Source organism: Nothoprocta perdicaria, unplaced genomic scaffold (assembly GCF_003342845.1).
Source record: "Nothoprocta perdicaria isolate Ctin4 unplaced genomic scaffold, notPer1 scaffold_394, whole genome shotgun sequence".
NCBI lineage: Eukaryota > Metazoa > Chordata > Aves > Tinamiformes > Tinamidae > Nothoprocta > Nothoprocta perdicaria.
Window position 1 is genome coordinate 183,731 of NW_020455637.1, and position 12,396 is coordinate 196,126.

Sequence of the window (12,396 nt, forward strand, 5' to 3'; positions counted from 1 at the left end):
CTGTGATTTTTTTTTTTCCTCCTATATTGAGTTGACTTTAAATTTTGCCCATGTGCTCAGGTTTATTGCTGTGTAGGGGTAAAAAGATCCCCCTTCAGAGATATAAAGTCTCATTTTATTAAGAACAATGACAAAAGATATAAGTTCCTACTTCTAAAATGGATTCAAAATGGGCCTAGGAGGAGGTAGGGAATGAGGGAAGGGGAAAAAAAAGAAAGAAAACAAGACAGTTGTGGCTTGACAGTTGACATATGATAGTTGAAGGTATTTAATAAAACACATTTGATTGAAGAATGAAGATTGAAGAATTTTTTTTTGATTGAAGAATTTTTCTCCTCTTGATTAAAGTAGGAAACATTCAAGGATAAGTTATAAACAGTTTATACAACAGTTACAAAAAACAGAGATTCATAAGTTATTCTACTGATTATTAAGCATTTTGACAGGAAGTTTACAATACAAAACATGCTTTCTCCTTCTTAAATGGCACTACTTTGTTAGAGTACTGAGAGAGGATCCAGGTTGCCTTTTCAGCAGTTATACCGTATCTTTTCTTGGGGTTAACTCTTTTTATACAAATATTACTTAAGATGAAGGTTTAAAAGTATTTAAATTACACAACTGATATATTCCTTTGATTTTGCTTTGTGTGGGAAGACAGTTTTGCCACCTTCTGTTATAGTAAGCCTTGACTGTCACCTTCCTAGGCAACTGAATAATCTTACAGACCTTGTGAGACAAATTTCTCTAGGTCTTGGCTTTCACACCAAATGTGGACAGACTAAACTGATAAAGCAATTGTTTCTTAATCTCTTTCACGGCATAGAATTAGTTCCTCTCAATGCAAAAGTAAATATAGCATCTTTTGTGTCTGATGATTAAGTACCTGTAGGTTTAACAGTTCTTCCCAGCACAGCAGAGGAGGGATTTAGTATGAGTATTGAACAAGAGAGAAGTTTACGCAGGCTGAAGAGATTTGTTTCGGTAAGCAAGTATTTCTGTATACTATGCAAGAGATTATACTTAGTGCCATTTATTTTCAGCAAACTTTGAACATGAGTAAGCAATAGGAATCTATCCCACAGGTTTTTATACTCTCTTCTTTTTCAGACTAGAGCTGCTCTTTATCAGAATGAAATTAGAATGGCATGTCAGGCAAATGGAAGAATATAACAACTTTTTCTGGTTCTTTCCCAATTCTGTTTTGGATTTGGGATATGGTTTTTTTGTTTGTTTTTTGTTTGTTTCTGAGTAACCTAAACATCATTGTTAGATCTTTGAAATGTTAATCTTTGTCTATAGATATATGCAAAATATGCAATATTTCAAACATTAAGACTAAAGAAGATGTTAATGACAAAACACAGCTCACTGCATGGCTTCCTATACTTTAAGGAAATTTTGTTCTCCTCCAAAATATAAAAAAGGAAAAATATACTTTGAGCATTTTACTCAAGGGAGGGAAGGGAAAAAGAGATGACATACAAAGACCCCTCATTGATTTAGAGCATCACTTTTTACTCATCAATAACTTATAATTAACATATTATATACATATAAATAATAATACTAAGAGTTATGCAGCAGTATACGTCCTCAATATGTGCCCTTAGCACTGATCAGAGAGGCCTGTTGAAGTTCTCCAGTTCTCAAAAAATGCTTAACATTGCCAAGTGCTATCTAGAAAGCAACTTGCTGTTTCTTCATTTACAAATCTTTCCAAAACATTCAATGCTCTAAATGATTTCTTTCCCAAGCAGAACAACTTCCTTCTGCTTGTCATACAGAAAGGGTCATAATTGTATTCACTGTATTTCCTTGCTGGAGAAGTTGGTGCCACCAGCTTGGTTATACCCAGGTATGAAACATAATAAAGTGTGAAATGTTACCGTATTGCTATTGTTTAGGAAGTAACTCAAACAGGAAACTGTGCTGATTTGACAAATTAAAATGCATTTGTTATAATAATTAAATCACAATTCAAATAAAGCTATTGGAAATCAAAGCTGTCCCAAATAAAAAGTAAATCAAGAGCAGCGCAGTCCCTTATTACACTGGTCACTTAAAGTTTAAGTGAACAGGTGAGTTACTGTGCTATTGTCTCCATTAAATAGTTGACCTATGCTATGAAACATTACTTTTTCAAAAGTGACCTTCTTAAACAGTTACAGTGCCCATAAGTTATGAAACTGTCACACTTAAGAATATAAGCGATGAGTGCAAAATTTTTTTAGCAGCTTGCTGAACACCACGGCATTCTCCTCCTAGGTGTAAAAGATATCCACAATGTAAGCTTATGTGGTTAATGGTAATTTAACATGAAAGATAGAGAGACTCAGGAAAAACAGTCAATTGAACTCACAGACAGAGAAACTTCAACAAATAAGAGTTCTGGCCTCTTTGATCTGTTAAGTCACGTGCCAAGGAGCCACTAAAGGAGCCACTCGAGCGAAACCTTCAAAAGGTTAAATCAGAACTTTGTAGTCGATAAGAAGGAAAAACAAGATCACCATGGATTGCAAAAGGGAAAAGGCAAATATCACGAAATAAGGGCATGTGTAGGAATGTGTAAAATTTGTTAGAGAAATGCTTTAAGGAGGGTGTTGTGCTGCGTGAAACTTAGGGCATGTCAAACTTCTTATGGGAATGGTCAAAGGCAGGCAAAGGCGGTTCAGGGAGGAACAAGCATCGGGAATGAAGAAGAGTGCCACATGTAAGCTGGCTGCCTGACAGTATGATTCTCTATCTGAACACTGAATCTTTAGTCAGTCCTATTATCATATTGAGCCTTAGTCCTATTTATTTTCTGTTTAAGCCGGCTTTCTTTGGAATGCATGTGAGAGATCTACAAGGCAAATGAATCTGGATCAGTGAATAGGAGAAGATCATGCTCTGGCAAGACCCAAGGCTAGAGCTGACAACAGGGTGAGACAGGATCAGTGCTGGGCATGGACTTGGGGGACCTGCATATGCCAGTATATTTGCAAATCCAGAGTCAAGATTTGCACACGATTTCCGTCAGTGAAATTCAAGCCTGATGAACTGGAGAGAAGAAACAGGATTTGGCCACCTGGGCCGTTAATGTTCTGTGAAGGCACTCTGTGTTTATGTGGGCATTGTGTGTGTATTACATGGCTAAAGACATTTTTTGCTCTTGGTATTAATCTGTGTAGCTGTCATGTTTGCATCATGCATGTTTTTATTTGCATCTTTGAAAAATATGTTCAGCCACACTGGAAGTGAGGAGCAGCACCTTTCTTGGAACCCCATCAACAGATTCGTATGTCTTTCAAAAGCAGGACGCAGAACTATTCACCATTTTAAGAGAAAAACAAAGTTTGTTGCTTCCCAACCAAGCCACTGAAACATTTAGCACATTAAATAAATGTCACTTCCCACAGCACATCAGAGAATATAAAGTAAACAATATTAATCATTATTTGGCATTAGCAACTTGTTTGACACATGCCATATCTGTACTACCCAACTACCTGTGCCCAGACGAGTCCCTAGGTACACAGCTCGGAACAGACCCCACAGACACTACTAAGTTCCTTACTCTCTCTAAGAGGATGTCAGCCTGCTGTAAGTGGCCTCTGCTCTGCATTAACTGCTGACCCATCTCTAGAAACTATTCAATTTCTAGAGTCAAACTCTGAAGTTCAGTTTCAAGAGTTAGTTGGCCTGGGTCAACACCATTTCTTCATCTCACCTATTTTACAAACCCATATACACTTACAAAATACAAATGTGTGTACATACGTACATATAAGTAACCACAGGTGAAAAGAGGAATAACAAAAAATATAAATACTATTTATTCAGTCTTGAATTTAAGTACTTACAAACTGAGTGAATCTAACTCTACAAATGCCACACTATTTGCAAGCAGTCACTGTGCAGTTTTAATAGGTCTGGTAAGAAATAGTTATCACTAAAACACTTCAAAACATACTTGGTACTTACTTTGCATAGTCAAAAAGTCTACTGTCCCAGAGCTGATGAGTTCCTCTTGGACCAGAATGGAAGAAACAAGAATCTGTACCATCAAATTTATTGAGACCATCTTCAGAGTTTTTTGATGCATGGCTGTGCACAACATCCAGCAGAACAATGATGCCCATAGAGTGGGCAACATCGATCAGCTCCTTCAGATCATCTGGGGTTCCATAACGGCTGCCAGAGTGAAAATGAATCATATTGAGTAGCACAATCTGAACACTGATTAACAATCAATACATTAATTGTGTTATTGTAACCATATAGTGTATACAAAGGTTATTTTTTTCCTCACCCCTTAAGTAGTAGTTATTTGTTACAAGAATAAAAAAAACAACCAAGAAAGCCAATTTTACTCTTCCTTTCTGGTCAGCTGAGGGAAACTAAAACACCTAATGCAATTTAAAACATTTATCTGATGCTTTCCTGCTTATTTGTTTTAGGAACTATATTATTTTCAAGTCTCTTTTAAATAGGAATTTGTCTCTAGTCTGAAGCACCTATTTCCCTCAACTACTTAAGCCAGTCAAACTTTCTGTCCATTTAAATTTGTCCTTTTTTCATTCTAGCTTCAATGCAATAAAACAAACAAAAAAACCACAACATTCAGGTTTGCCATAACTTTCTCAGCAATTACCTTAATTCACTTTCCATCTAATTTTACTCCAACGCTCAAATTAAATGCAAGCTGCTTTACACATGGGGAAGAAATATTTCCCACAGAACAAACAAGTCATGATTTTATTTCAAAGAAGTCTATTAAGGACAAGCAACATAAAAGTTCTCTGTATTACTATCATGAATTCCACAGCACCAAAATCCATGCATAAACAAAGCCAAAGACGGACAAGTTGACATACAGTATGACTGATGTTACTTGTAAACTTGCTGGTACCATATATCAAACATTTTCACAGAACAGCTGCTAATTATGTCAAAATGATTTCAGATTTACTGAGTGTTACAGTACTACCTAAGCCAGTGCTTTCTCTTTCCATTAAACACTTGAAGTTTAAACATCTTCAGTGGATGGTGGGTGATGCAAAAGAAGACAAAACGAGTAAGAGCATCTAAACCTACCTGGATGCAGCAAAGAAGCTTGTGACCTGATAACCAAAACTGGCATAGTATGCATGCTCCATAATAGCCATCAGCTGAACACAGTTATATCCTATGTAAAAATAAAAATAAAATAAACACACAAAAATATATAGCCCTGCCTTAAGGATAGTTAAGCCCCTCTCAAAAAATAGTTCTATCTTAATATAGTCCTATAGATTTTCAGTAAAAACAGGAAGGTCAACTTGTCAAGTGATCGACATATAATTAACTGCATTGAATTGAAGCTCTCAGTTCTAACATGCAGCAAATGATATGCAAATATAATCTTAATTTGACTTCAGAATATTAACTATGCCAATCTGCATGTCCTGAACTTCAGCTTCATTTTTGATATTTGTAGTGTTGAAAATAAAGGCAAAAAACTTAAAAGAAAAGAAAACAAACAACACAGTTCTCCAAAACAGAAAGAGACTGATTATATGTATTATAACATATGGCTTAAGAAATTTAATTTGTTCAATTATTTTCAGTTTACTGAAGAACCAAGGCAGCAAAGCAGGATAGGATAGGAGACTTTTTGTGTCTTGTATGACTCAAAATACTTTGGTGCAATATTAAGGTAGGGAAATCTAAAGGGAAAACATACTAATGATGAAACCAGACCATTTAACCACACAACTAAGCTTTCTTTAATGCCAGGGAATAAACGCCCCAGCTAACTAGCAAAAAAAGGATTATAAGCAAAAGGTAAACTTAAGGTTCAACCTACAGCCTGTTAAAACACCCTCCACATATCACTTCTCTTTATTTTCTTAACCCATATCTTCATATTACTCTGCAGTATAAACGTTTTACTGTTTCTTTTTAATTGTATGGCCACAAATGTGTTATTATTTGAAGGCAGTTGGCATGAACTCAACAATTTGTCAGATTCATTGCTGCTTCATAACTCAGGCTCATTGAGCTTAGTTTTATTTACAGCCTTTTTGAAATAAACAATATAAATAGCATCAAATTAATCTCATTCTATTTGTTAGCTGTTTATGTTGCTACTTGGTACATATTTCTACAAACTATTAATAACTTAGCATTCTTAAATATCGAACTCTTTAGGCTTGTCCTCATATTAAGACATTTCAAAACTAAAAGAATCAAGTGGCCTTTAAGAAAACACATAAAATCATGAAAAAAATTTAACTCCCAGAGTTTTATTAAGAATATTATATGTTCTCTATGTCTAAACTAATTCCATATTGCTTTTACTTTTTGGCACTTTTCTTCCCCAAAGAAAAAAATCTGTGGATAAAGCAGAAAGGTTTCTTAATCCTGTTAAACATGGCCTCCTGGAAAGACTGAAAGTAGGAAGAGACACAACTATAAAATGTGATGTCCCTTTGTTGTTGTTGAAGGCTTCCAAATGTGCAAACTCATTCTTTCTGCCTGCCAGCTCAGCTTTACTGAAAAGGAAAAGCCATGCTCTGTGGAACATAGACAAGTTCATACAAACATATTAACTCCTTCTTCAGGCATCCTGGTGAATGAAGGCAAACAGTAGGTGTACATAGACAGTATACTAGAGGTGTCTCAAGTATTTTACATTTAAGGGCAACAAAATATACTTCATCACAAAGCAGAAAGAGCTAGCAAGCACTGGCATCATGTTACAGAAACAAGTGCAATGATACTGCAGAAAAAAATAACCATTAAACAGAAATTGAAACAAACAGTTTGCTATGTTTCTTGAGATAATCATGCCAGCTGTTTCACACAGCCCCCCTCAACCTACCAGAAGTTCTTTAGTAAAACAGAATTGCTCATGCTTAAAGTTCACCACATTCTGATATGTACAGTAATTGTTATGGGATAATTTAGTACATCCAGTAAGCAAAAAGGGCAGTCATTTCTATCATGATATTCGTCTTCTCTTAACAGCCAGATGTACATTAGTGGAAACAATTAAGAACACATTATTTTCCTATGACTATCACCCAAATAATGCTCCTTTTTTTCCAAGAGAAAAACAAGCCATGCTGAAAGCAATTTGCCCTACAATACTCATCCAGGCTTTGGAATAACACTGTAATCAGGAAAAAAAATCTGCAGAATCAAATTTGACTCCTACATTCTACTTGAGTCCATTTTTCTCTTTCATAGATTTCATTGTTTATAGCTTTTGCCGCCCTAAAATAAACAAACAAATAAGGTATTTCTATAATACACAGTCTGAAAACACAAACACAGAGCTGCAGGCACATGATAATTATCTTTATCTAATAGTAACAGAGATGCACTAAAATTTTATCTCTGAAGCAATCTTTGTCATTACTTACCAAGATCCTTTATTCTAGGTAGCACATTGTATGTGAAGTTTTTATAAGAAGCTATTTTCCCTTCTGGAGAAGCAATCCCCACATGAGATTCATAGATTCTCAGGCTTTTCAATCTCCTGGGGGAACGGTGTCTGCGCTATAATAAAGCGGTTGTTATTAGAACACAATAGGAGTGTTGTCATTATCACACAGTTCGCACAAATAAAGAGGAATATCAAAACGATGCATCTCCCCTCTCTTTATTTTTCTTTCTTCCAAAAAATGAAATGTTGCAGAAATAACTAGGCAGTGAATACTGTTAAAGCAAAGATGTATTTTATATTCGTCTGTGTTCATCGTGAAGAAGAAATTGGACATTCTTGATTTGACATTTTTTTGTGGCCCAGTTAAGTACACTGACGTGTAAATTTATGACAGCCAGTGTAGTACAGTGCTTTAAGACTACTGTGAAGTTTGTTTAAAAAAATATTTTTAGAAAGCTTAAATATTAATTTTTTATTTAAAAATATTTAAGACTACAGAGAATTGAACTTGATGACAAAAGTCTCCTTAAAAGTCTCCTTCTTTAAAAAAAATAGAGCATTTACAGCTTATCTGGATTTTCTTTATTAAAGGAAAGTCTTTTCTCAAGAAACTAGCAAAATTTGCCATTTTCTCCAACAGTCTTTTTGACAGCTCCCTCTTCTCAGTTAAAAAAAATAATTAAAAAAACCCTTATTTTCCATTTGCTAATTTATTTTTAAGCAAGGTTTTGGAAAGTTAGAATAGAAATAGTACTAATAACAATAACAACAATAACAACAATAACAACTTGATTTAAAGGATCCTAAAGGCAGGTCCTAAAGATTATAATTCACACCAGTGGCTGCAGCATTTCTGATATAGACTGCATTTTTGTGTTTTCACAAAAATGTATGAAGTCCAAATGTGTGAAGAAATGTATGAAGTCCAAGAACATTAGACTGCCATTCTGAAGTCCCCCTATCCAGACTGTTCTTATATATACAACAGGAATTTGTTCCCTTCTAGAAATAAAAAAAGAGGGCTTTTAAAATTCCTAAAAATATTTTCCTGATACAAAGAAACTAGTATTATACTGGAGGCTGAGAAGGTTCTTTATAGGGACTTTCTGCTTCCATATGGCATTGACTTACTACTCAAGTATTAAGCTTTGTATTTGCAACTAACTCATTTTTACATCCAGCTCTGACAAACAGTTCTCTCTTTCGGACAGTCACTTTCACCAAAAAGGAACAGTTATTGAGCTGACTTGAGATATGAGAAGTTAGCACTGTAATAATTATCTGTTTAATACTCCACCATATAAGACTGAAAAAAATAACTCTAAAATACCTATTATCACATTGCATAACACCTAACATCAGATGTTTCTGTCAATACCTTTAACACACATTCTTCATTTCCCAGGTAGTTATTCCACTGGACTCCTCTTTTTTTGTGAAATGCTTTCATCTTTTTTTCCAAGCAGCGATATCTCATTCTAAATAGCATGAAGTGATACAGCATACACACCATTACACAGCTATCAAAAATGTTTAAGCCTTACTATATATGGCAGTGGTGGATTCCAGTGTACCCAATCATAATTCACTTTTTCTTCATAACGGACTACATATCTTGCCCAAGGTGAAATACGGTAGAGGAGTTCACCGTTTTGAGCACGGATCACCACCTGTAAAATAAGTGTAATACATCCAGGCAGTCACATCTAATTCATATAACGCACTGCATAAACCACAGAGAATGAAATAGTGTGTCACACAGAAATCTAAGTAAGCATACAAATACAGAACACAAGTCAGGACAAGAAAGAATGACCCTGATCACAGAGCAGATTTGTCAAGTAATCACAAACAGATCTATCAGACATAGGAGTGATACTCAATAGATGGAGCTGAAAGGTGAGGATACATAATGTTAGCTTTATAAAAATAAGGTTAAGAAAGGCTTCTCAAATGGAATACTTCTATCTTCTCATTTCCTCGGTCACTGCCATTTCCTCTCCATTCTTAAGGTTTAACAGACATAGAGTAATGCTATCAAGATGAGAACAGCGATTTGTTTACTTAAGCAATCTACTACGTCCATTTTAACATCTTAATTTCTCCTACAGTGCTCAGCAAGTTATGGTTCATATAGTATAGACCAGAATCACAAATTAAGTCAAGTACAAAACAGCTTCCAGTCTGAGAAGTAATCAAAGAATAAAAGCAAAATTGTTGTTTTTCTTCTGCTGACTTGCAGTTTCTCTGAATGCCTCTATTATTCTAATGACAAAATAATGGAAAGTCTTATCAACTATTATGCTTTCCCTATTTGCTGCCCTCTGTTTAACAGGGTAGATGAAAAAATAAATAATCATTCTTTCTGATTCTGAAACAATTACTAGGGTAATTTTGGTAATCTAGTTTTGCTAGGGATTGGGGGTTGGACTAGATGACCTCTAAGGTCCTTTCCAACCTTAAGCATTCTATGATTCTATGATTTTGGCTTCTAAAACACAAAGCTAAGACAGTAAAACAGAAAGTTTGTAAATTTCTAATACTAAAAATGTATAAGCAATTGAAGTTTTCCTCATCTTGGAGGGCTGAGGGAAGGCAGCATTTCCAAGAATGAGAGCTACCAATATAGTACCATATAGTAAGGAGAAATCCCAAATGTAATTGTTTTTTTGTATTCTTAATTCCTGACTTTGCCTGACAGCCTATGTGGAAGGAAACAGTTACTAATTGCCTTTTTTTATTTTTTTTTATTTATTTATTTTTTAAACCTGTAGCAGGTGTCTCTGACAATTTTGATGAATTCCCTGTATCCTTAGTTAAAGCACAGGAGAAAATGCAATGAAAAATATGCATGCAATGTAGGCTTGCGACAGTGGTAAAGCAACCAGAAGTCAATTAAATGAAATTCCTATGTCCAATTTGTATTACTAATGGCTCTGGCATGTTCAGCTTCACTGACAATTGAAGATGAGAAAGACTAACCAACACCTTACTAAGAAAGCACTAAGAAGTAGTTATTGCAATCATTGGCAGAAGTTTTTTGCATGCAAACAATGATAGCAAAACTGGCCATAAGGGTCTTGTAACATTGAAACAATTTGCAGAAAGACCTTTCCATTTAAGAGCTTTAACACAACTTGCAAGCTAATCAAGTCAACCAAAACTGTTTTCTGGTATCACACTTCTGATGGTGCTATTACTTGCTTTATTAATTTGTTGCAATTTACATAATAGAAATAATCACTGCTTTTAATAATCATATCTAGCTGTTTATCTCAGCATTCTTTTCTCCAGTATCTAGTACAGTTTATATTACACAGGCTTCTTAACAGTGGTATTTGTAAAAATTTTACATAGCTTGTACTTTGTAAAATTGTATGTAAAATTGTTTTAAAAAATTGTCTATTACTATAAAAGCCTAGATATAGAAACACTGTTTGATAAGACTTAATTTTGGTTTAACCTGAGGTTAAATAGAGGAGGTTAAACAAAATATTTGTTGTAAAATACTGAAACTAGTCATTCAGACTGTTTAATTTAATCCACTAAATAATGAAAATAGCTATGGTTGAATCTCACCATATTACTATTGGTATAAACGCTACCATACCCCTGGTTTTGCCATCATTTTTAATCATCATAATGAGCTTTGCACTGTAGTATAGTCAAGAAAAATGCACAACCTTTAAAATATTAACTGGACCAGCAGATGTGTATAGCAGTTGCAAAAATACATCACCAGACCTGTCAGCTATCACAGATAAGGGATCATGATTACACTCAAGTCAATGAGATTGAATCCTGTTCTTCACTGGTTTACTAGAGTAAAACCAACACAGCATCCACAGATATGTTAGAGTAGTGGACTTGTGTACCAAAAATAGTAAAAAGATGTAAGTTATGCTAAATAAGTATGCTAAAACCAGGTGCATAGATGCAGTTCAAAAAGGATCCTAATTTTAAAGTCCTGCCAAATCAGGACTTAAACCTCACAAGAACAATAGTATCAGAATATGTCCCTCCTGTGGGCCCACAGAGGTTTGGCAAATTTATTGAATACATATGATAAAACTAAATATAGTCTGCTTCTAGGTCTGTTTTGATAACATTTAACACTTTGACAGAAGCCGTTTCTTAGATTGTCTTATTAGAGTCTTATTAGAGTCTGAGTGTTTATTAGAGTCTGAGTGTAGACTAGTGCTATACAGCAAAGACTGTAATGTAATACACTGGAGTAATTCAGAAGCTGAAATGAGTTTCATTTAATTTAATGACACTTCTGAGGCAGGACCACAGAGATTCAGTTGCCTTAACTTTACAAACATTTTGAAGATCCTTACACACTCCATTTAGTTGCCTTTAAAAAATTGCACGAGTCTTCTGTACAGTTTGCAGCGCATCTGCCAGCTTCTTATAGATGTCTCAGAGCATCTAAAATGCCACTAGATACCGACATTCAGGGAACATATAACCTACTGTGACTTAGTGGAACGCACTGGCATTTTTATGAACATTAAACCACGTGAAAACAAAAGAGCTGAAAGTTTTGCAATTCTAATACTTGAACATTTGCTCACAAGAAGGATTTAGACAAAACACAAACCCATCTGCAAAATAAAGCCCAAAACAATTTTGTTATTGTTATGACAGGGAAAATTGTGCCATAATCGGCAAGAAAATAGTGTACGTTTAGACGCTTTACTATTAAAGCAATACTGCTATTTAACAAATAAGACATAATCACATCATAGAAAAAGATTAAATATAGAAACCTTAAGAAAAACAAGCTTTGATTTTAGTTTCCCTCTTTTATCCATTTTACTAAAGGTTCCTCAGGTCCCTTGAAGTCACTGATAAGGTTTTAACCTGTCACATTCATGTATGTTCAAAAATATTTAATGTCTTTGTGCATTAAGGTCTGCAGGAATTTTGGCAAAAAAATTAAAAATCATCTGATATTTTGCAGTTCAAGATATTTGCTA

General features: G+C 34.7%; 1 protein-coding gene across 1 annotated transcript in view; it reads right to left on the reverse strand.

Moving 5' to 3' along the window:
* Positions 1-12,396, reverse strand: part of GBE1 (1,4-alpha-glucan branching enzyme 1) — a 106,722-nt gene that overhangs the window by 63,327 nt on the left and 30,999 nt on the right. The window contains exons 5-8 of the mRNA XM_026045014.1: positions 8,959-9,084; positions 7,392-7,527; positions 5,080-5,170; positions 3,967-4,176 (exon numbers count right to left, since the gene is read on the reverse strand). Coding sequence (XP_025900799.1) covers positions 3,967-4,176; positions 5,080-5,170; positions 7,392-7,527; positions 8,959-9,084 — 563 coding nt within the window. The remainder of the gene's footprint in view (positions 1-3,966; positions 4,177-5,079; positions 5,171-7,391; positions 7,528-8,958; positions 9,085-12,396) is intronic.